The sequence below is a fragment of the Schistocerca nitens genome, chromosome 5 (genome assembly GCF_023898315.1).
Source record: "Schistocerca nitens isolate TAMUIC-IGC-003100 chromosome 5, iqSchNite1.1, whole genome shotgun sequence".
Taxonomy (NCBI): domain Eukaryota; kingdom Metazoa; phylum Arthropoda; class Insecta; order Orthoptera; family Acrididae; genus Schistocerca; species Schistocerca nitens.
Genome location: NC_064618.1, coordinates 857,243,763 through 857,269,861, shown reverse-complemented (window position 1 = coordinate 857,269,861; position 26,099 = coordinate 857,243,763). Strand labels below are relative to the sequence as shown.

Genomic DNA, 26,099 nt, shown 5'->3' with positions numbered 1-26,099 from the left:
GGTCAATTAGACCCATCAGCCAATCAGAATTAAGCTGTTCCCATGCACAGATAGATAGATATGCAGAGGGGAGAGGATGACAGAGGAGAGTTGCTCGCTAGCTGTCGTACGTGTAAGACCACATTAGATTTCACTGTTCAAATTGAATGTAAAATTAAGAACTATTGAGGTCATTACATTTAGAACAAGTGGTACCTAAGGAGGTTTGAATTAGGAACATTTTGAGGAAAGTTTGATGTTTCTGAATTAGTTAATTGACGTGTTATTAGCGTGTGATATATTGGGGCTTAGTGAAATTCCACCTGGCAGATTCTGTATTCTTTATGGAATGTTTAGGCGAGCACTTCACATCAGACATTGAAGACCACTGATTTGACCAGAAGTTTCAAAACGCTATAGTAGTGGGCCAGTGACTGTCAGATCAATTGTTAATTGGGTCGGACTGGTAGATATTCTGGCTGCTTTTTTCGTGTGAGAACATTTTGCACAGACTGTGAGCTGGGAATATAGGAGCAGTTAAAACAGTAAATTCGTACCTGATAGCAAATTTATGTGCTTCCTTAAGAATAAAAACCAGTTTACCAGAATTTCTGGAGGCTTACTGCAAGTAAACTGCATTTTCCCACCATCTGAAATTTGTTAAAATGAACTTATAGGAACTGATTCGCAACCTGAGTTACGCAGCCTCTGTGGTAGGTATTAGGTCGTGGTTTCATCAACACTGCTTTACACGGCCTAGTAAGTATCTACTACTGCAGAGTGAAGGGACATCATAAGGAAGCTGTACTGAGGTAGGTGAACAATTGAGGTGAGACAGTACGAACGTGCGCAACAAACCCCACCCTGCCGCAGTGTCACTCAGCTTGCAGTGTACATGCACGGTTTGAATAGCACCCAGATGAGTTAACCATACTCCCAAGCCCACTGAACTGTCCAGATTTAAACCCAACGGAGAATCTGTGGGACCACCTCGATGAGGCTGTTAACACCACATATAGTCAAGCGAGAAACCTAATGCCGCTGGCCAAAGCACTGGAATTGGCATGGCTCCACATCCCTTTCAGTACCTTCCACAACTTCACTTTCTTCCTGTACATCTTGGACTGCAAAAGTTGGTTATTCATGCTTTTGGCATGTGGTCACATCAATGTGGCTTGACTGTGTAATACGTATAATTGGGAGGTTTGAATACTAAGGACAAATGAATTTAGTGGAAATTTAGAATCACACCAACATGAAAAGTACCTAAGTAGATAAGTTCAAATAAAGAACAGAAGAGAAATAATGAGCATAAAACTTCAACTTCAATAAGATAACCCAAAATACAATTCACTCACAGGCCAGTAAACATGTGCATATTTGTCTCAAGATGATGACAGATATAAGTACAACAATTGATGATTAAGCTGTCACTCATTTGGATATTAGTGTAATTTATGAAACAAAAAGAAAACACAGACTAAAAATTTTGCCAAGTTGTACATCTCAATCATCTAGCAATAGCAGAAGAAAAAAATCACTGGCAAATTGCAGAAGGGGGGAGTATACATAAGAAAGATGAAAGAAAACGAAGTGACATAACAGTCATAAAGGTACAAACAATGATAAACTTCTTGTAAAACAAACTAATGTGGGAAAGGTTAACACTGCCCTGGATGAAATACAAAACACGAATACAGAAACATGTCAAAATTCTCAAGATTTTCTGGAATAAAATTAAGAAATAATGTATATAAAAACGAATTGGGGCTTACTATCCTGTCACTACTAGCCCATAATGGCCCAAGGTTAGTAAAAAACAGTGCTTAATGAAATAAATCACTTGTGACTGAATGCTGTAAATGAGAAGATATTGTATGTACAACATACTACCCCCTTTTTCTTTGTCTATTTAAGCAGGAGATACCAGAACACTAGACAAAATGTGTAGTGCTCTATCACAAAAGATTGACAAAAATTGTAAAACAATATTTTTCTCACATTAGAATTGCTGGACATTACACTTCATGTGTTGCACAATGTTTTGAATATTTTGAGTGAAGACCGTTTCTATTTGATCACACATACCACTTATGATTTTTATGGAGAAGCAGTTTCAACTACAATTACAACGAGCATTTAAATATTCTGCTTGTCAACCGACTCTGTAAATAACTGTTTGAAGCAATACATGAAGGTGGGGGATGTATTCTTTCTCACTGTCAGCCCAATTGTTCTGTACACAGCTTGTCTCCTTCATACCCTAGCTCATCCCTCTGAAAATAGCAAAGAAAGGAGAAATCCAGATTCAATAACAATATGGAACATTAAAGAAAACAACAATGCTGTATGCAAGAAGAGATAATCAAAATGGTAAGGATAAACTGATGCACAAAATACAATACCATTAACAACAATGTAGGAAAAGATAGATTGTAACCTTTTATAAAGATGACACATTAAGTTACAGAAAGGCACAGATAGAAGACACTGACACACAACCAATCAACCAAAGGCCTTCATTATAAAAAGATAAACACACACCAATCATTCACATCTCATGCATACATGACCACCAATTCTAGCAGCTTGGATCATTCTAGCATTTGCACATTCTGGCCCAATATACCAGAGTTGGCAGTCGTGTGCAGGAGGTCTGCGTGCTTGTGGGAATGAATGGTGTGCATTTCTCTTTCCTCTTTCTCTGATGAAGGCTGTGGCAGAAAGCTTATGTGTAATTGTCTTACATGTGCCTGTCTGTAACTTAACGTGTCATCTTTGCTGTAAGTAGCAATCTATCTTTTCCTAAACTGTTGATATTCCTACCTGGAGTTACCTTTCCCTCAATACCATTAACAGTCACAGAAGTAAGAAGACAGAAAAACTGGTGACAAAGCAACAAGTGTGTTTAAAAATATACATACAAAAATATAAGTTCAGAGAGAGAGAGAGAGAGAGCAGCAGCACAACAGCAACTGGGTAACAATTTCTCATCTCCTGCCAAACTGTCATAGTACTTGCAGTGGATCCTGATGCAGTTTGGAATTCCTTTGTGATGGTCTGGATGTCTGCCTACTACACATCACGACCCTCTTCAAATGTCGGCAGTGTCTGTCAGTCAACAGACAAGGTCGGCCTGTACGCTTTTGTGCTGTACATGTACCTTCACATTTCCACTTCACTATCACATTGGAAACAGTGGGCCTAGGGATGTTTAGGAGAGTGGAAATCTCGCGTACAGACACATGACAAGTGACACCCAATCACCTGACCACATTCGAAGTCCGTGTGTTCCGTGGAGTGCCTCATTCTTCTCTCTCATGATGTCTAATGTCTACTGAGGTCACTGATATGGAGTACCTGGCAGCAGGTGGCAACACAATGCACCTAATGTGAAAAACTTATGTTTTTGGGGGTTTCCGGGTACTTTTGATCACATAGTGTATCAGATAGGAACATAACATTTATGTATACAACGTTGTTTGTATCTCGATGACCACAAACAAAAATCACAACATGTGTACAACTGTTGTACTATTCCTTTGCTTCCTCAACCGTACCCATGGTATTAGACCTTATCTACAAAGAACTGGATGTCATTTATTGGGTGTATTGAAATTAATGAGCAGTAGTGTATGTCACAGTAATGACCCACTCGGGGCATTAAACAGCACAGTTGCACCATATTCCTGCCAATGGCTCATTCCATTACTTATTATCTCATGGACAACTTTCTCATTGTGGAACTGTGCTCCAATATCAGACTCTGGGTCATTTTCTTGAACCAATCATAAATTTTTTCTCACCTAGCTTGCTGTTTATTTTATGTTACTGCTGCTCACGCAGATGTATCCCAACATTGAGGTAGCTGAAGTTAACTATGAAGCAATAAGTACAGGGTCACAATTATGAAACAACAATAAAATGGTACAAGACAATGTTATTTGCAGTTGGCGCACTTTATACACAGGTGCATCTACTTAGGGTTAAGGACTATGAGTACTTGTAAGTAGAAGAGATAGTGTTCACAATAGTTTTACTCTCCCTGTCTCTGTCAATACATATTGATAAAACAAATACTGTACTAGTCTAATTTGGGACTGCTCTATCAAATAAGCATATAAAATGCTTCTTTAATATCATTTTGTTTGTAACAGGAAACAAACCAATTCTTTCCATCAACAGCAGGCATCACATGAAACACATGATGAGCAGTATTTGTTTGGGCTGACAACAACTACGTTTGCAGAAACGAAATTGCAGACATCTGCCAAAACACCAGATGAAATGCATCTGACAACTCTTTTTGTGTGTGTGTGTGTGTGTGTGTGTGTGTGTGTGTGTGTATACACAAGTGATTTGATAAGTCCTGTAAAAAAGCAAGAAAAAATCCTTGTTTTACAAACAAAGCACCTTATTCCTCAACAGTTTCCTTTGAGGGATATACACTTGGTCCAATGATACTCCAGCTTTTTCATCCCATCAGAAAAATAAGTTCTGTCAAACTCTGCAAAATACTCACTGACTGCAACTATCACTTCCTCATCTCACAAAAATTTTTTCCCAGTAAGATGAAGTTTCAAGTCAGGGAACAGGAAGAAGTCACTTGGGGGCTCAGACTGGTGAACAGGGAGAATGAGGAACCAGTTCAAACCAAATTCGTGTACTTCTGCCACTGTTATCGCTGATGTGTGAAATGGTGCATTATCCTGGTGAAAGAGCACTTTTTTGCATGCCAACTTCATTCTTTTTTCAGCCAATGCAAATTTCAAACGATCTAGGCAATGAAGAAAAAGGGGCCCAGTTATGGTTCTGCCCCAGTTATGGTTCTGCCATTTTCCAAGTAATCTATGAGGATTATTCCTAGGGAATCCCAGGAAACAGTGCCCATCACCTTACCAGCTGACAAAATGGTCTCTGCCTTCTTTGGTGTACTTTCACCAGCCTTTGCCCAGTGTTTTGACTGCCGTTTCAAAGTCTTGCAGAATGTGATGAAACGTCACCAGGCACTACGTTGAAATTTTGTGCTTGATGCACTTCTGGTTGACTGTGAGCAATCACAGAACACTGCTCACAAACAGTGTTTATAACCAATTCTCTGTGCATGATATTGTGCACTCATTCAGTTGAATTGCCTACAGTCTCAGCAATCTCATGAACTTTTATTTGGCAGTCTTGCATTATCATATCATGGATTTTGTCTATGGTTTCTTTGCGCTGACCTCAACTGGATGGCTGCAGCATGCATTGTCTTCGGTGCTTGTCTGGTCACATTTAAACTCCTTAACCCAACTGTAAATGGTCTTCAACAATGGTGCAGAGTCCACGTGAACTTCATCCAATTCTGTTTTGATTTGTGCGGCAGTCCAACCCTTCAAATGAAAATGTTTAATTACAGGATGAAACTCTATTTTCTCCATTTTCAACCACAGTCGACACATTGACCAATTCAGATGTATGTTAACAATAAACTGTATGCTGTACAGTGTTGAGGTTCTTTGTATGTCCTAGCATTAATCATGCTTATCAGCCATAACCATAAAAGACGTTCCATTTTTTCCATGGAAATTTACCAGTTTTATTAAACCAGTCTTGTTATATTGCACCATTTCTGAGTTAATTAGCACTGAAGACAGCCAATTAGGCCATTGTGCTTGCAAATTGAAGTGCCTGGCCAGGTACAATTAGTGTCAGTTGTTCTCATAGTGTAGATGACAGTGCACGAGACTGCTCGATCTGGTGGTTTTAGGAAACCTAACAAGGAACACGTTTGCTAACACAATCTCTGGTGGGGCCATTGAATTTGCACACACAACAGCCTGATTGGTTAACTTCAAGGCTAATGACTCTGAAATGGCACAACAAACATTCTGTTTCAGACCACACTGTATATACGGAGTGATTCAGAGTTTCTATTACACAGTTTTAGGTGTTGTAGAGGGGACTCAAGACAGTAGACACTGGATCCAGCTTATTTTGCGTAATGTGACAATTACTGTGCATGGTTCCTGTGCCACTGTGCCAACGTTACAGACTTATCTCAGATAATTATTTTCACATATAACAGCCATATTTGGGATGAAGAAAACCCTCATGCCACAAGCCCCATGGATTTCAACATCATTTCAGTAATAATGCATGGGCTGCTACTATCTATGGTCGTCCAATTGGCCCACGTATTCTAGTAACCCGTCCAATACGTCTCAACCACTTGACCTTCCTGGAAGACGTACTGATGCAGCATTTGGAGGATATGCCATCGCATATTCGCTGGATGATGTGATTCCAGTACGATGGTGTGCCAACCCAATTTCCATGTGATGTCCGGTCACCACCAGACACTTGGGGACAGGTGGATGGATACATTGGCCAGCACAGTCGCCCAATATAAAACCTCTGGACTTTTTCCTGAGGGGTTACATGAAGACTATTGTTTAGGAGAGTCCTGTAGAGTTTCAGGACGATCTCCTTGCCCATGTAATGGCTGCAGTGGAGATCACTCAGGACACTCTCCAGAACTTTTGGGTCATGTGTATGTACTTTGTGCAACAACTTGTTGTCACCATTTCAAGCATATGTTGCAGTTCATGCACATAGATACGTGTAATTTCCACATACTCCCTCCTCCCTCTCTCTGTCCATCTCCTCCGCCTTCTCTCTCTGACCGTAGCTTCCTCCCTCTCCCTCTGCCCATATCTTCCTCTCCTCCCTCAATCCCATCTCTGCTCAGCCATGCCCGTCTGCACATGTAGGCCCTCCAAGGCATGCCTTACTTCCACACAACACACTTGTGCAGGGCAGCCAACATGTATGACGCTCAAAAACAGTTTGTTGTTCGTATCTTTCCTCCTGTGACAGCCAAAGGGTTCTAACCACACACTGCTGATTCTCTTTTAGCACGTAGTATGCATACCAAATTTGACTGAAATCGATCGAGTTGTTTAGGTACATGCTGGACATACACACATACACACATGCTATTTTATATACCCTGGAAATTTGTTTTAACTTGGAACAACTAAATATCTCAAAAAATGGACTTTGTATGAAAAAAATTATCCAAATGGAAAGTTAATATTTTCAAAGGGGACATACAGCTGTGGTAAAACAGGCCCACCAACCCCTGCTTATTTGGGGATCAATCTTTTTATTTTAAAATGGGAACCCTCGTTTTTATTGCTGATTCAGATTGTATGCCAAGTAATACCCAGACTTTACCCAAGACAATTTTTTCCGTTTGTTGATAGGTGGAGCTGAAATCAGAGTGTGAGTTACGGCAGTTGTGGGAACTCAATGAGATCAACCTTGAAGGGAAACAGAGAACTACGTTATGTTAGATGTACCTTATTTGCCAGACTTCTGATTGCCTAAATGTTGAAGTTTTACTGCACAATCAACTTTGCAAAATTACATTAAACTTTAACTATAATATCAACTGTTTGGAACAAAAAAGTTTACATTTTTATCAAAAATGTTAAGTAGAATCATATTACTTGGTTCTTAACAATGAAACTTGAAAATTTGAATTTAGTCGATTATAGGCCAGGTAGCACGAATGGATAAAAAATAGGAGATGCTTCAGTTAAACCCTAGTTACCATTTGGTGTAAAATCCAAATCTGCAATAAAAATGGGGGGAGGGGGGGGGGCTTTCCCATTTGGAAATAAAAAGGTGTGATGGGTTTGGGGGGTAGCTAGTTTTAGAACAGACAGAAGACTCCCATGAAAATATTAGCTTTCCAATTGGAACATTTTTTTCATACAATTGGTATTTTTTTGAAATATTTAGGTGTTCCAAATTAAAACAAACACTCTGTGTAGATACATCACATCAGAAATAAGCTCTCCTCCCTACCTTTCACAAAAATTTATGAAAAATGTGTGTGGCAGTGACAATATAAATATCGTGAAAATACAGATCTTAACTTCATGCACCCAATTGTTGCACTTCACAACAATTTCACATGATCTCAAATATGTTGGGCACAGTAACAAGACATAACTTTACACTATGAAATGTTTAATTACCTTGACACAACTTGGCACTATGAGGCCCATTTCTTGTTGGAGGACTAGCAGTCTGTGTTGTGCTGTGCCGAACAGTGGCAGCATTTCCTGCTGGCCGCAAGCGCAACTGTCGTCCAGTTGTCTTCTTATTTGTAACTGGTGTAGATGCTGGCAACTGCGACTGCTGTGGTGGCATTGCAGGAGGAGTAACAACAGGCTTCAAACGTTGAGAAGTGGGGATGGAAGGTCGAAGTTCTGCACTTCCAGCGTTAGTGGATGGTAACGGTTCATGTTTATGATGTGTTCTTGCAGTAACTGGAGTACTCCGAGAAGATGAAGCAGTGTCTGTATGAATGATTTCTGCAGTTCCACTAGTTTCCTCCCCTCCATCAGCCACAGGAGGAGACGTCTCAAGTGTAAGTGCACGAGGTATGAGATCTGCCAGAGACTGAGCTGTGGGTGAGCCCACCTTTCCATCTGATGACAGCTGTAGCATGTGAAGAGGAAGGTATAAAGTGATTGTGCTGCACTCAGCTCATTCATACAACAAGAAGACTTTAACCATTTAACCAAAATATTCATACAAAATTTTAATCACAACATTTATCTATAGTTCGTAATTTGAGAAGTTTGTGTAGGGTAGTGGGGGTGAAAACATCCACTTGCATGCACTTACACAAGCAACATCATTATAATGAACAGGAATGGCTTCTTGCTCAAGCATAATTCTTCTTCTTCTTACTCATTTGCATTTTGTAAAAAGAAATGGAGTTAAGCAATATGGCTGCATGCATTTACTATAACAATGCAACTAAATGGTGTTCACGTCTGTCAATGACAGATCAATTAAAACTCCGTATGGCCCACATCACTGTACCATACAACATGCAGTTACCAGAAGTACCCTTGAGATAAGTTGTTGGTACTGTGATTTCTGAATGATACAGCTACTAACACAATCAGCATTTAAGCTGTCAATGATTTTCTGTGTTTTATGTTGGCTGTTACAATTCAAGTTAACTGACATCTACTCCTGTCCACCATATGTTGTTGAGATGACAGTTAACTCTGAAAAGTAGTTGCCTTATTCAAATGAAGATGCTCATAGTAAATCACTGACACTATGGACTCTGAAAAGGCTATTCTCTCCAAGCTTATGTACATGGACTGCACAACAATCAACAGTAGAAGTAGCAAGAAGTTCTGCAATGGTGGTTATTTAACAATTAAATGTGCTACTATTCAGGAGCACTCAATGATATCAACACACTTCAATTGCTCCAAAATGCAATTTCCTCATACTGTTTCTGTGACATTATAAGAGCTGCATAAATTTCCATGGTATCATACAGAGACATGCATTAAATCGCACAACCCACTGACTGCTGATCAAAGACACAACAGATAAGATCAAGTCCACATAGAATTTGCATTAATGCTGCTAACTCACAATCCAGATTTAGCTTAAGTATTTCACCTACCTGAGTCTGGTCTTGCAAATGTAAACCAAGACGAGAGTGTTTGGTACCAAGCTGAGACAACAGTGAAGGATGTATATTGTACAAGTGGGGATAAAGACTACCACCATCACCTAAAAAGAAATTAAAAACATTTTATTTGCAAAGGGAATGTATCAATTGGAACACGTTACATCACTTTCGAGAAGTTTGGTTTTCTTAGTTTTTTATAACCTAAGAAAGTAGCTGAGGTAGGTACAGGAATTTTTCTTTACTTACACATGAAATGATTTGGAGTGAAAATTCCCTCAAATTGTAATGGTCTAGTGGATCAAACTCTGAGAAAGGTTTCTCATTCACATTTAGGTAGGCAACAAGATTCTTAAAAATCTATACCAAAACTACTTCTCAAAGAAGGATTCAAATGACTGCTAATTATGATACAGGGAAAACATCTAATATCAACAGAACCAGCTACAACCTGATGTAATGTGCAGTATGCACATTGTACAAATAAGTCATATAATTTCCAATTTTTGCTCCTTGCACCTCTACTCAATGCTTACTTTCTTTACCCTTCACCACCACCCCTTATCACAGCTGTAATTTCTCTCTCCACCCTCCAATTTAATCAAGCTGCACTGGTGGAACACCTCATTTACAACATTTCTACCCACATTGAAGTTACTCAATAATGGGTAGTTCCCTCCTTCCACGAATCTCAGCACATATATTCCTGAATATTCCCACACCCTCCCCAACCCCAACACATGAGCGAAAGATGAAAAAAGACCCAGAAACTGTTAGCTTGGGAAATATACATAAAATTGCTGAGAAATTATGTCTTTGTCTGCCTTCTTTTTCTTTGTTAAAAATAATATCTACAGTGTTCTGATGATGGCTTAATAACACATGCACATCGAAGTGATGGATGGGAACCCTCTTGTAGCGAAAGGTATACAGGACAACATATACTGCATCAATAATGCAAGCAGCCTTCTTTCTTTTCTCTTTATTTATTTCATAATCCAACAGTAAATGAAAAACACACATCTGGAAATGACAGCTCACTTCATTTTTCAGGTACAGAACAGTGTTAAAGAACATGTGAGATTTTGACTGCTGATTGTTGGTCTCTTCAGATGGTAATTAGAAGAGAGCAACAAAAGAATGAAATACGTTACAATCATAAAAGAGAACTCGATACATTCTGGGGTGCACAAATGGCAACTTGTTCATTGTTTTAATCTCAATAAATACCAAGATCTTTTTACATCTGACCGCAATGCACTGAAGTACGCAGAATATAATAGTCCATGGGTTTCAACAGACCTCAAAACTTAAGACGTTAATTATGAAGCAAAAATTCCACATAAATGGAAGTTAAGCAACAATCATTTTTTTAACCACTCATTTTTAATATTAAAAAAAGAAAAAGAATACTGTAGCTTCAGAGGAAAAAGCATTCACATCCAAACCAGACAGAGTGAAGATCTGCCTTATTTTCACATGTCAAATCTGTTTCACAATGGAAACGTATTTTGCAGACTAAGTGAAAATACAAACACTCCTGATTATATGACAAGAAGTTCATAAATCCTTACAAATTTTTGTATTTCTCAATGTAAAATTTTTAACTTAAATCATCTAACAGGTTGAGGGATACCATTACCTTACTTGAGGTTTACAGTTCTTGCTTTAAAGTGAAGCAGTTGCTGCTGATTCTTAATACACGATGTGTTCATTTTAGAGTAGGGTAGTTCAAACCCATGTCATTATTTCGTTAAATAATATCAAGTGAATGCCAAGGTAGTACCTTCAACAAGATTGTTTCAATCCCCAACGCTGTCCAACTGAAAAATAGCACTGATATCACTGGAGCATGATATAAGCAACAAAGTGGCATGACTTTAGAATAATGCCCATACTTCACAAATAAATTTTTAATGTTGCAGAGAGGAAAAAACTTTCTTAATCTGAGACTGTTTTGAATAAATTTATTTTTAACTGGCTTTAATAACAAAAACTATAGTAAAATCAAACGATGAAAATGCCAGGATGGAATAATGACGATGCCATTCTGGCTCGAGTCATGTGCATGAGGTGTGCTGGTTTTTGTGGATGAATTGTGTGTGTTCCTCTTTTGCTGATGAAGACTGTGGCCAAAAGCTTTGTGTAAATGTCTTACTTGTGCCTTTCTGCAACTTAATGTGTCATATTTATGGTAAGTAGCAATCTGTCTTTTCCTACATTGTTAATATTATGAAAAGGATAGTTTGCTACTCCCCATACAGTGCAGATGTTGAATCGCAAACAAGCACAACAAAAAAGACTGCTAAACAAGTAAGCTTTCGGCCAAAAGGCCTCCTAACGCAAACACAACACACACACACACACACACACACACACTGTGTCTGGCTGCCTAGGCCAGACTGTGAGCAACTGTGCATGATGGGAGAAGCAATCTGGATGGCAGGGGTAAGGATGTGGCTGGGGTGGGGGATAGGGGGGGGGGGGGAGGGAGATAGCAAGGTAGGGTAAGGGGACAGTAATGTGCTGTGCATATGGGGATATTGTCTAATGAAGGTGGAGACCAGGAGGTTACAGGAACAGAGGAGATACTGCAGGGATATAGTGCAGGTAGGTTTCACATCTGCGGAATTCAGAAAAGCTGGTGTATGTTGTTGTTAGTTCCAATAGGCACAAGCTGTGCTTTGTTGGTGCTGTATCTGTACATTTTAGCAATTCTGAGAGAGACAAACTCATAATGCAGTGTTCTTTTTCGGCATGCCAGTGTACAAGTGTGCATAGAATCAGCTAAGTGCAACATCTGTGCAATATGCACATTCATTTATATATATAAGCTGACTTAGGAAGTTTCCTTTGTGTGAGGCCACTTGTAGAAGACAGTGTGCTGATTTAAAGTTATAAATTCGCATATTTTAATGTTCACATCATTTCTGCATAATCTTTAATTGATTGTATCAGTACCTGTTTGTACTGTGATATACCGTATTTACTCGAATATAAGCCGCACTCGAATCTAAGCCGCACCTGAAAAATGAGACTCGAAATCAAGGAAAAAAAATTTCCCGAATCTAAGCCGCACCTGAAATTTGAGACTCGAAATTCAAGGGGAGAGAAGAGGTTTAGGGCGCACCTCCAAATCGAAACAAAGTTGGTCCATTGTAATATGAGACACAATTTAGGTCGAATGAATGACGATACAGCTACAGTAGTTTGGTTCGAGTCGTAAGCTTAGCAGTAAGCTTTACCAAGTAGCCATTGCTATGCGTCAGGCGCTCCGTCCATATTTATACGGGTACTCTTCCTTTTTCACGTGCTTCGTCTGGTTTGAATCTATTGCTTATTTTGCTTCGATCTGATAAGTGCCGTTTTCTTTGTTATAGGTGTTTATGTCACTCTAAGCTGAAAATACATTACTGTACTGTGTCATGCATTGTTTGTCGCATTCTGATAGTGCGTGTTTACGGACTGTCGCCGCTCGCGGCATGGCTTGCTTTTGTGCGCGCTGCTGCCGCTAACAATTAAAAAATGAGAGAGAGAGAGAGAGAGAGGAATCGTCTCATTAGCGAAACAATGGCAAGAGACTGCTATTTGTTGTTACTTACACTGCTGTTTCTTTGATAATGATTAACAAGAACCAAATAATAGACTGCGTATGATAGGACATGTTCTGAACGAGAGTTTAGCGAAAATTTTTCTCCGTTTGAAAATTTTTGCGGCCGCTTCTTTAGTACATCAAATTCTGCACAGAAATTAGAGTCATCTTAGATTTGAAAATTTAGTCAGTTGTCGTGCTTCATTTCTGACTGTATCACTTAATACGAATATAAACATGACACGATACATACATTCTTCCGCGTTTGCTGTTGTCTCACTCTAGTTTCGTAGTTTATTAGGCAGGCAAGATTTAAATGAGATAGCAGCAAACACAAAAGAAAACATGGCAAAATGTTTATATTCGTATTATTCTTATGGTGAAGAGAATACTGCATGTGATTCACAATTCATAAAAGTTCCTATTAGCAGCCATCTCTTGTCACAGATAGGAAAAATTTCAGAACGTAGAGTTGGCCATATTGACAAACATCCCAAACAGTCTTGCCAGTCGGATTTTCGTAGTACATTGAAATTCTGCCGAAGATGAACAATACGGAGTTTGTATTTACTTCGTTGGATAATGTATGAAAATGCAGCGGTCGAAACTCGGGGCGGAGAAAATAAGCTCGTCTTCCACTTTTTTAAAAAAAAAAAATTTATTTACTGACGCAGAGGTTTTGGCGCCAGTACTTATCTTTGTGCCTACAAACCATGCCTGTGTAGCGCTACATATATTCGACAGCAGAAGTTCGTTGTGGCGGCACCTACCAACATTTTTCAGAACTCCCGTTTGCTTTGCACTCGATTCTAAGCTGCAGGCGGTTTTTTGGATTACAAAAACCGGAAAAAAAGTGCGGCTTAGATTCGAGTAAATACGGTATTATGGTTTTTCAAACATACACAAATGCCACAATTAACTCATTCTATTATCATCAATTGCTGGCTTAAACTTAATTGTGCTCTTTTACAAATTTTGAGAACAGGAGGCCTATCCTTGTTCAAAACAATCATTCTCTAATTTCACTGTACAATTACATGAGAAATAGGTTATTTTGAGAATTTTCGGACACTACCATTGACCGCTGCATAATCTACGAGCAGTTTATAGCAAATCGGTGTTTGTGATTTAGTACTGCAGCAGATTTCTAACATATTGTGTTACATCTAGTTTCCCTTGAAGAAGAGCAGCCCTATATATTATCTTCAGTTATTGTAAATTAATTCTATGTTCAAGTTTGTTAACAACTATAATTAACCTCAACATGTTTTAGGAAACTAGTAGTTTTCACCACAGGAACTTCTGTTGCCTCAACAGAAATCCCATTTTGAGTATTTGCTTCAATTCTTATAGAGAATTAGCAACTTTTCAGCTCAATAGATTAAAAGATAATCAGCAGCCTTGATTTAAAGGTATTTGTTCAATGCCTTGTAAGACAATGCACCAGCCAAAGTGAAGAGGATTACTTACAAATCGCTTGTGTGACCAGTTCTACAATATTACTCAAGTGTGTGGGACCCCTACCAGATAGGACTAACAGAGGATACTGAATGTATACAGATAAGTGCAGCACAAATGGTCACAGGTTTGTTTAATCCATGGGAGTGTGTCACAGAGATACTGAAGGAACTGAACTGGTAGACTCTTGAAGATAGACATAAACTATCCCAAGGAAGTCTATTAACAAAGTTTCAAGAACTGGCTTTAAATGATTACTGTAGTAATATACTACAACCCCCTATGTTTCACTCACACGCGGATTGTGAGAATAAAATTATAATAATTACTGAACGCACAGAGAATTCAAACAATAATTCTTCCTAAGCTCTATACACGAATGGAACAGTAAGAAACCCTAATAACTGATATAACGGGACATACTCCCTGTTATGCACCTCACAGTGGTTTGCGGAGTATAGATGTAGATGTAGAAAGGATTCAGATCGATACAGGCTACGAAGCAGTCATCAAAATTAAGACCGCTGTGTTGGGCTGGTTGCTTAGTAACTAGGTGGCACAGCTGTTTTCGGCCATCGTTTGTCAGTGGCCATTCATGAGGATAGACAGCTTGTTGGTTGTCATATCCATGCAGAATATGGCACAGCGGTTACGACTTAGGTTGTAGACCAAATGGCTTGTTTCACAGGTCGCCCTGCCCTTGGTGGGATAGGTGATGCTTGACCAGTCTGGGGAGGAAAGTTGTCTCACTGAGTCCTCCCAAACTTGTACAGGAAAAGATATCCCATGCCTTATCTCTCCAGTTACCCACCACCTCCAGAGGTCCACTGTTCGGCCACAGATGAGCATTCCCCTCACAACTCAGTACCACCCAGGACTATAGCAACTGAATCACATGTTCCGCCAGGCTTTGACTACCTTTCATCGTGCCCTGAAATAAAGAATGTCCTACCCACTGCCCTTCCTACCATTCCCACAGCGATATCCTGCCGCCAACCGAATGTACATAATACCCTTGTCCATCCCCACACAGCCCCTGCTCCCATCCCCTTGCCTCATGTCTCATATCCCTGAATTAGATCTACACGCAAGATCTCTGCCCATATATCATCCCACCACCATCTACTCTAGTCCAGTCACAAGCATCACCTATCACATCAAAGGCAGGGCTTCCTGTCAAACCAGACATGTGATCTACAAGCTAAGCTGCAACCACTGACCTGTGTTAAATGTGGAAATGACAACCAACAAGCTGTCTGTCCGCATGAATGGCCAGCGACAAACTGTGTCCAAGAAACAGCTGGACCAACCAAATACTGAGCACACAGACCAACAACAAATCATTCTTCATTTTAATGACTGCTTCACAGTCTGTGCCATCTGGATACTTCCTACCAACACCAGCTTTTCTGAAATGCGCCATGGAAACTCTCCATGCAATATATAGGGTGTTTATAAATGAATATCGGGGTTTTAACACTTTATAATATTTATTACATATGACTTATAGTTATAAAAGATATTTCAAATGAAAGAGCAACTCAAACAATTGTACCAAGAACCTTATAAACGTTCAATGTGAGTACCATTTGTCACACGTCACCCATCTAGTCTATAGCCGAGTTCTTCCCAAATGTTGATACGTGTGTCTTCAGTGATTGCAGCAACAGCTGTTTCAATCCGGTTTCTTAATTCAGGGAGGTCTGCTGATAGCGGAGGCACGTACACACAACCCTTGATGAAGCCCCAAAGGAAAAGATCACATGGTGTTAGGTCGGGTGAACGTGGAGGCCATGCAAAACAAGCCCTGTCACTGGGCCCCTTGCAGCCTCTCCAGCACTTGGGTACAGTAACTGGCACTTCTTACCTTGACACAATAGAGCAATGGCTCTTCCCTCAGTCAGAAGAAGAAGAGCCAGAGAACTTCATTTACCAGCAAGATGGTGCACCACCTCACTGGCATAGCGACATACACGACTGGTTGAACTTCACTGTACCCAAGTGCTGGATAGGCCACAAGGGGCCCAATGACAGTCCCTGAATTAAAAAACCGGATTGAAGCAGCTGTTGCTACAATCACTGAAGGCACACTTATCAATGTTTGGGAAGAACTCGGCTATAGACTTTATGTGTGCCGTGTGACAAATGGTGCTCACATTGAACATTTATAAGGTTCTTGGTAAAACTGTTTGAGTTGCTCTTTCATTTGACACAGCATTTTTAACTGTAAGTTTGATATAATAAATATTATGAAACGTTAAAACCCCGATATTCATTTATAAACACCTGTATCGTAACTTCCCATAACCGTCCTAGGTTCAACGTTTGTTAGTCACTGAACTTCACCCACCTATTCCCTTACCTGTTCCCACTCCACCACTGCACAACCTTCTATTCTATTAACACACCCAGAGTCCTTTTACTTGTCTCTTTTTCGACTCCCCCCCCCCCACCCCCCACCCTTCACCTGCCACCACCCTCTGTCTAACATCCCAACTGCACCCAGTTGCCCTACCCTCCCCTCTACCTCATCCCTGTATGTTCCTACAAGCAAGACTTTACTGTCTCCCACACACCTACCTTGCCACCCCCCCCCCCCCCTCCCCACCCCAACCTTCACCTTACCTCATCTGCCAGATTCCTTCTTACATCATCCTTGGTTGCTCTCAGTCTGCCGTCTCAGCCAGAAACAGTGGTCATGTGTGTGTGAGTTGCATTTGCATGAATGTATATACTGTCTAATTCAGAAGAAAGCCTTTTGCTTGAAAGCTTACTTATTTAGTAGTCTTTTTATTGTGCCTGTCTGCAACTCAACATCTGCACCGTATGGTGAGTATCAGTCTATCCTTTTCACAATACTGTCAAAAACTACTGTAAAATTTATGTTGATTTGTTAAGAAACTATTACAAAATCAGGAATTTAATTTTTTTCAGGTTTTACTGTTTTCATTACACTTTGGCGACCAAGTAGATTTCAAATAAAAGTTCTCAGAATTAATCTTGCACTTTTCAGCAAAGTAAGTATTACTGTGAAATTTCCTGACAGGCTAGGACCCTGTACTGGAGCAAGATTTCAGCTCAGCCACTTACCTTTTACAGCCAATGTTCTTTTGGAATGTAAGAGAGAGGGCATGGCAGGGCCGAAGTTGTGAAAAAGCCCTACTGAATGGATCTGGAGGGAGGTATCAGTCAATAGTCAAACACAGTTGTCAGATCTAACTTTCTTTGAATTTTTCTTACAGAGCTTTTGCATCTCTCTTTTATGATAATTGGACTTCGGAGGTGAAAGTGCCTGCTGACATCAAATTTCTATGGTAATTTATCAATCTTTCACTTTTTCTTACAGTGAAACTTAAAATTTTAAACAGGGTATCATTGACTTACTCAGCTGTTGCATGTGGGGGTATTAGTTATACCCTTCACAGTCTTTATTGTCTCATTGACATAGATAAATACAACAATTGCAAGAAAAGTAATAAATACTAGTTTTATATTATCAAGTTGTTCTATAGGGGCCCAAATAAAACAGCCAAATTAAACTCCAATTTAAAAAAAATTTACTTGGTGGGTCCCTACAAATGACAGAATTTCACACAAAATGCTACCCACTGTCAAAGGTTGAAAATTGAAGATGATGTACTTGGTGTGCCCACTTAAGTGAAAGTTGTTTCTTAGGGGAACCAACTCTTTTCTATATATCCACACATTCTGTTTGACCATGACGTGTCACCCATCTCCACCTTTTAACTTTTTCCTTTAATAGATTTCCACTCTTGCTTTCTATAAGAAATCTTTTGTTGTTTCTAGGACAAACATTGCACACTAAGCTAAATACCCATTACTTTTTTACAATCCATTTCAATGTCTTTCACAACCCTTTTCACAACCGAATGTAGATGGATAGGACATTCTGCTCACTATCAAGCCACTTTGCAGACTGAATGATTCTCCATAAAACTGAATCAAACAATGGAAAGTTGAGCCATAGTGGCAGCAGACAGTGGCGCTCCTTTTCAAACTATCTCCATAAGAGACATGTTTTTAATCTCTCAAAGTAGAGTGACTGATCTAAAAATGGATTACAGATATGGAAATAGCATGGAACACTGCCACAAGGAAACACGACAATGCAAAACCATGAATATCACAGTACATAGACTCAGAGATAACAACACGTTTGATCACATAAAAATTATCAAATTAATGTAAGTTACGCCAAAAAATTGCAGTTACAAGTGATCGATCTCTACAGGCAGTGAAATGAGTGAGAAACACAGAACATTTCCATAATATCCTGTCAATTCTGATATATCTCTTTAAACTTTCAAACAATGGAATCTTTCACGTTTCCAATAATAAACATTTACAGAATAAAAGTCGATATGGCTAAGATACTTACCACTAGCAGCAGTGCCATGAATATGTGGATACAGATGAAAGGTTGTTGTTGAATGGAGGCCCATACCATTTGATGCAGATACACCAGCAGTCACAGACACTTGCCCTGTACCAGAAACTTGACCAGTTGATGGCCCAGTGCGCCCCTGCTGGAGGCATGTATGGCACTCATAACTCTCCATCAACTCCATCTGCAGAAAATAAAATGATTATCAGATACACGTGACTCAGTAAGAACACAATTTTTCTTAGCTTCCTGAAAGGAAATCACTCATCTGTGTGTATCTGCACAGGCAAATGTGCACACACATGCGGAGTGAAAAGGAAGAAGCTAGGATGGTGGAAGATATGCAGAGAGCCTGGCGGGTCTTAACTCTGAGCACCAAGTTTAAGCATATAGATGTGCCACACTTCAGGTATCACAGATGTTATTTACTCTTCGCGCTATGAAGAAGCAAAGAACAATAAGATTTATTTGAAAACCTACTGCATATTGTTTTCAATCAATTGACTAACTGACATTCACGGGGTTGCAACAGTACGGTCAGAGTGCTTGTTTTTGTAAAGGTTGTTTCATGAAGTCATGAAAGTGACAGAATAACATGATAGTAAAACTCAGTTTTCTGTTACGACAATTAAAAGTGGAAACGGCAGATGGATTAAACTAATGTGAAATGGGAAAGAGCAGGTGGGGAGGATGAGATGGGTGGGGAGGATGGGATGGTTGGGGAGGGGGAGGGCAATTGTACTACAAGCAGCTTTCCCTACCTGTTGTTGTTGTTGTGGTCTTCAGTCCTGAGACTGGTTTGATGCAGCTCTCCATGCTACTCTATCCTGTGCAAGCTTCTTCATCTCCCAGTACCTACTGCAACCTACATCCTTCTGAATCTGCTTAGTGTATTCATCTCTTCGTCTCCCTCTACGATTTTTACCCTCCACGCTGCCCTCCAATGCTAAATTTGTGATCCCTTGATGCCTCAAAACATGTCCTACCAACCGATCCCTTCTTCTAGTCAAGTTGTGCCACAAACTTCTCTTCTCCCCAATCCTATTCAATACCTCCTCATTAGTTACGTGATCTACCCACCTTATCTTCAGCATTCTTCTGTAGCACCACATTTCGAAAGCTTCTATTCTCTTCTTGTCCAAACTGGTTATCATCCATGTTTCACTTCCATACACGGCTACACTCCATACAAATACTTTCAGAAATGACTTCCTGACACTTAAATCTATACTCGATGTTAACAAATTTCTCTTCTTCAGAAACGATTTCCTTGCCATTGCCAGTCTACATTTTATATCCTCTCTACTTCGACCATCATCAGTTGTTTTGCTCCCTAAATAGCAAAACTCCTTTACTACTTTAAGTGTCTCATTGCCTAAGCTAATTCCCTCAGCATCACCCGATTTAATTTGACTACATTCCATTATCCTCGTTTTGCTTTTGTTGATGTTCATCTAATATCCTCCTTTCAAGACACTGTCCATTCCGTTCAACTGCTCTTCCAAGTCCTTTGCTGTCTCTGACAGAATTACAATGTCATCGGCGAACCTCAAAGTTTTTATTTCTTCTCCATGAATTTTAATTCCTACTCCGAATTTTCTTTTGTTTCCTTTACTGCTTGCTCAATATACAGATTGAATAACATCGGGGAGAGGCTACAACCCTGTCTCACTCCTTTCCCAACCACTGCTTCCCTTTCATGTCCCTCGACTCTTATAACTGCCATCTGGTTTCTGTACAAATTGTAAATAGCCTTTCGCTCCTTGTATTTTACCCCTGCCACCTTCAGAATTTGAAAGAAAGTATTCCAGTTAACGTTGTCAAAAGCTTTCTCTAAGTCTACAAATGCTAGAAACGTAGGTTTGCCTTTTCTTAATCTTTCTTCTAAGATAAGTCGTAAGGTTAGTATTGCCTCACGTGTTCCAACATTTCTACGGAATCCAAACTGATCTTCCCCGAGGTCCGCTTCTACCAGTTTTTCCATTCGTCTGTAAAGAATTCGCGTTAGTATTTTGCAGCTGTGACTTATTAAACTGATAGTTCGGTAATATTCACATCTGTCAACACCTGCTTTCTTTGGGATTGGAATTATTATATTCTTCTTGAAGTCTGTGGGTATTTCACCTGTCTCATACATCTTGCTCACCAGATGGTAGAGTTTTGTCATGACTGGCTCTCCCAGGGCCATCAGTAGTTCTAATGGAATGTTGTCTACTCCCGGGGCCTTGTTTCGACTCAGGTCTTTCAGTGCTCTGTCAAACTCTTCACGCAGTATCTTATCTCCCATTTCATCTTCATCTACATCCTCTTCCATTTCCATAATATTGTCCTCAAGTACATCGCCCTTGTATAAACCCTCTATATACTCCTTCCACCTTTCTGCCTTCCCTTCTTTGCTTAGAACTGGGTTGCCATCTGAGCTCTTGATATTCATACAAGTGGTTCTCTTCTCTCCAAAGGTATCTTTAATTTTCCTGTAGGCAGTATCTATCTTACCCCTAGTGAGACAAGCCTCTACATCCTTACATTTATCCTCTAGCCATCCCTGCTTAGCCATTTTGCACTTCCTGTCGATCTCATTTTTGAGACGTTTGTATTCCTTTTTGCCTGCTTCATTTACTGCATTTTTATATTTTCTCCTTTCATCAATTAAATTCAATATTTCTTCTGTTACCCAAGGATTTCTATTAGCCCTCGTCTTTTTACCCACTTGATCCTCTGCTGCCTTCACTACTTCATCCCTCAGAGCTACCCATTCTTCTTCTACTGTATTTCTTTCTCCCATTCCTGTCAATTGTTCCCTTATGCTCTCCCTGAAACTCTCTACAATCTCTGGTTCTTTCAGTTTATCCAGGTCCCATCTCCTTAAATTCCCACCTTTTTGCAGTTTCTTCAGTTTCAATCTGCAGTTCATAACCAATAGATTGTGGTCAGAATCCACATCTGCCCCTGGAAATGTCTTACAATTTAAAACCTGGTTCCTAAATCTCTCGTCTTACCATTATATAATCTATCTGATACCTTTTAGTATCTCCAGGATTCTTCCAGGTATACAACCTTCTTTTATGATTCTTGAACCAAGTGTTAGCTATGATTAAGTTATGCTCTGTGCAAAATTCTACAAGGCGGCTTCCTCTTTCATTTCTTCCCCCCAATCCATATTCACCTACTATGTTTCCTTCTCTCCCTTTTCCTACTGACGAATTCCAGTCACCCATGACTATTAAATTTTCGTCTCCCTTCACTACCTGAATACCAAGGTAAATATATATGTGTTCTGGGGTTGCCATGGATATTTGTTCATCCTTCAGTGAATTGCTTGCACCATCATCTGACCATACAGTCATGTTTGTTAGCTCTTAAGAGGAAACAACATTCCAAAATCCGTGCTACAAGTCCCACACAATGTAGTGCAGTTTCAATCCTGGGACAGCAGTGTAACCACTGCAGTTGTCCAATTTTTGCACACTCAAAAGGACTCTCCAGCAGAGATCCAGCATCCGTTGTTCTATGTGTAATGATATGACATAATGAGGTACAGTATGGTCAGATGATGGTGCAAGCAATTCGTTGAAGGATGAATCAATATTCATGACAAAAATCATAGTGGCTGACCATACCTAGTGATACCAGAACAGATGGAAAGTGTGTGGCAAGTAATTCTGCAGGACTGGTGCTTCAAAATGTCAGACCTCTCTTATCAATTCTCACAGATGTCCCACTCGCTGCTGCACAAAATTGTCTCCCAGTGGCTTGGTTTTCATAAAATGTGGTGCAAGATGGATGCCAAAGCAACTGACAGATGACCACAAAACCAAACATCGGGCCACAGCAATGACATTCCTACAACGGCACACAGAGAAACATGACGAGTTAGTCGATCATGTTGTCAACGGGGATGAAACTTGGGCGTCACATACCACACCCAAAACCAAACAACAATGCATGCACTGGTGGCATAGTGGTTCACCTGTCAAGACCAAATACAAGCAGACAGTCACTGTCAAAAAAACCGTGTGCACTGTCTTCTGGGATCGACACGGTGTCGTCCTGTGCGAATTTTTGCCCTGAGGGGAGACCGTAAATACTGACTGGTATTGTCTGACATTGAAAAATCTGAGAAGGGATATTCAGAACAAGAAACAGATGTTGACAAGAGGCATTACGCTTGTGCATGACAATGCAATACCCGATGCAGCCAATGCCACATGAAATGCTTTCAATCAGTTTGGATGGGAGATTTCGACCATGAAATTGGCAGCAGAACGCTATGATATGAGCATACAACTGATGCTCCACTGTTACAATAAACGCTTCAACAATGGCGTTATTATTCACACAAGTAGCCTGTGAATATATGTAAATATTCCAATAAATATTTATTACTTAGTGATGTTTTTGTTTTCTTTATTAGTCATTGGAATTTACTTTGTGGATGCACCTCATATATTTACTGTTTTTATTGTTTATATTCTGGACATGACTTTCCAAAATTACATTCCATATTCGTTTGCAGTACATATAACCTCTCGCATCATAAAAACTTTCTTCTTTCCGACCCATCTCTGGGTTAAGAAACAGAAATGCCATATCAGGCAAAATTTAGGAAATGGAATGCTGGAATACTATTTCAAACCACAGGTTCTGTAGATTCACCATCATAGAAGCCAATATGAACACAGTTGCATTATCCCAGTGCAAGAGCACTTCCTGTACAATAATCTTTGTTATTCCCCTCTGACACAACATGCAAAGTGTGAAATAACAGAACTAGCAAGCACAAATTGCACTTTCCATTTCCAAAATGATGATATCCTGTGAGCGCAAAAAAATCACCCCTCCACCATTATCACAGTACCATAGTAGCTAAACAGACCAGAGTACAGCTAATTAGAAGATCCAGTCAACTGGCACGTACATCAGAGCTTCCAACTAGACTATCAGTTTATTTACAGTGCTATCATATGAGGTGGCGATGAAATGGATGAGGCGGTCATTTGACAGAAGACAGTGGACACACATTCACACTGTGTGCGCTTATTTTGTGTGTCACACAGAAGCATGCACAGAAAAGTGTACATATTTGTGCACTTTCTTGTTTTGTATTGGGTCAAATTTCACCTGGAATTTTATGCACGTCACCAATAAAGTAATCTGGCAAGATAGAAACTTTAAGATCTTCTTCCAAGAAGGTAAAAATTATATTTATGACTTTAAACATGGCACATCCTACATATTAATTTTTCTTTTGTAAGTTAGGTCTCACATGAAATTTGAAGGTACTTTGCAATGTACTTTGCAATGTACAACATAAAGATCTCTGCTGATGAAACTGCTGACTGTGCGGGTTGATATATTAAAAATTAAGTGAGGAGGAATTAGCACAATCTTACCAAGTGTGCTAAAAAAAAAAAAAAAAAAAAAAAAAAAAAAAAAAAAAAAAAAAAAAAAAAAAAAACCCACTCTGCTATCGCAAATTTCTTTCATGAAAGAATGCTTACGTAGCAATAAACACAAAAACATTTGTATGGTCTGTGAACGTTTCAGTAAGGCCAGGTGCCATCATTTCAGTTGGCAGAAGTTGGTGGATTTCTAACAGTATTTGTAAGTGTTCCCACAAGCTTAAGTTGATTTCATATTCATTACACTGAGGCAAAAAGTCATGGTATATCTCCCAGTATCATATCGGACCTCCTTTTTCCCGGCATAGTACAGCAGCTTGAGGAGGTATGGACTTGACAAATCACTGGAATCCCCCACCCCCTACAGAAATATTGAGCCATGCTGCCTCTATAGCTGCCAAAGTGTGCTGGTGCCGGATTTTGTGAACAAACTGACATTTCGATTACCTACCAGGGGCAGATGTGGACTCTGATCACAATCTATTGGTTATGAACTGTAGATTAAAGCTGAAGAAACTGTAAAAAAAGTGGGAATTTTAGGAGATGGGACCTGGATAAACGGACTAAACCAGAGGTTGTACAGAGTTTCAGGGAGAGCATAAGGGAACAATTGACAGGGATGGGGGAAGAAATACAGTAGAAGAAGAATGGGTAGCTCTGAGGGATGAAGTTGTGAGGGCAGCAGAGGATCAAGTAGGTAAAAAGACGAGGGCTAGTGGAAATCCTTGGGTAACAGAAGAAATATTGAATTTAATTGATGAAAGGAGAAAATATAAAAATGCAGTAAATGAAGCAGGCAAAAAGGAATACAAACGTCTCAAAAATGAGATCGACAGGAAGTGCAAAATGGCTAAGCAGAGATGGCTAGAGGACCAATGTAAGGATGTAGAGGCTTATCTCACTAGGGGTAAGATAGATACTGCCTACAGGAAAATTAAAGAGACCTTTGGAGAGAAGAGAACCACTTGTATGAATATCAAGAGCTCAGATGGCAACCCAGTTCTAAGCAAAGAAGGGAAGGCAGAAAGGTGGAAGGAGTATATAGAGGGTTTATACAAGGGCGATGTACTTGAGGACAATATTATGGAAATGGAAGAGGATGTAGATGAAGATGAAATGGGAGATAAGATACTGCGTGAAGAGTTTGACAGAGCACTGAAAGACCTGAGTCGAAACAAGGCCCCGGGAGTAGACAAAATTCCATTGGAACTACTGACGGTCTTGGAAGAGCCAGTCCTGACAAAACTCTACCATCTGGTGAGCAAGATGTATGAGATAGGTGAAATACCCTCAGACTTCAAGAAGAATATAATAATTCCAATCCCAAAGAAAGCAGGTGTTGACAGATGTGAAAATTACCAAACAATCAGTTTAGTAAGTCACAGCTGCAAAATACTAACGCGAATTCTTTACAGACGAATGGAAAAACTGGTAGAAGCTGACCTCGGGGAAGATCAGTTTGGATTCCGTAGAAATGTTGGAACACGTGAGGCAATACTTACCTTACGACTTATCATAAAAGATAGATTAAGGAAAGGCAAACCTACGTTTCTAGCATTTGTATACTTAGAGAAAGGTTTTGACAATGTTGACTGGAATACTATCTTTCAGATTCTAAAGGTGGCAGGGGTAAAATACTGGGAGCAACAGGCTATTTACAATTTGTACAGAAACCAGATGGCAGTTATAAGAGTGGAGGGGCATGAAAGGGAAGCAGTGGTTGGGAAGGGAGTGAGACAGGGTTGTAGCCTCTCCCCGATGTTATTCAAT

The 26,099-nt window shown here is 39.8% G+C and overlaps 1 protein-coding gene across 3 annotated transcripts in view; it reads right to left on the bottom strand.

The window, feature by feature from the left end:
• The window catches only part of LOC126259264 (protein FAM193A-like), a 242,585-nt gene that overhangs the window by 119,341 nt on the left and 97,145 nt on the right, over positions 1–26,099 (bottom strand). For all 3 annotated transcript variants that reach the window (XM_049955899.1, XM_049955897.1, XM_049955898.1), the window contains exons 10-12: positions 18,922–19,111; positions 9,467–9,576; positions 8,007–8,472 (exon numbers count right to left, since the gene is read on the bottom strand). In XM_049955899.1, coding sequence (XP_049811856.1) covers positions 8,007–8,472; positions 9,467–9,576; positions 18,922–19,111 — 766 coding nt within the window. The remainder of the gene's footprint in view (positions 1–8,006; positions 8,473–9,466; positions 9,577–18,921; positions 19,112–26,099) is intronic.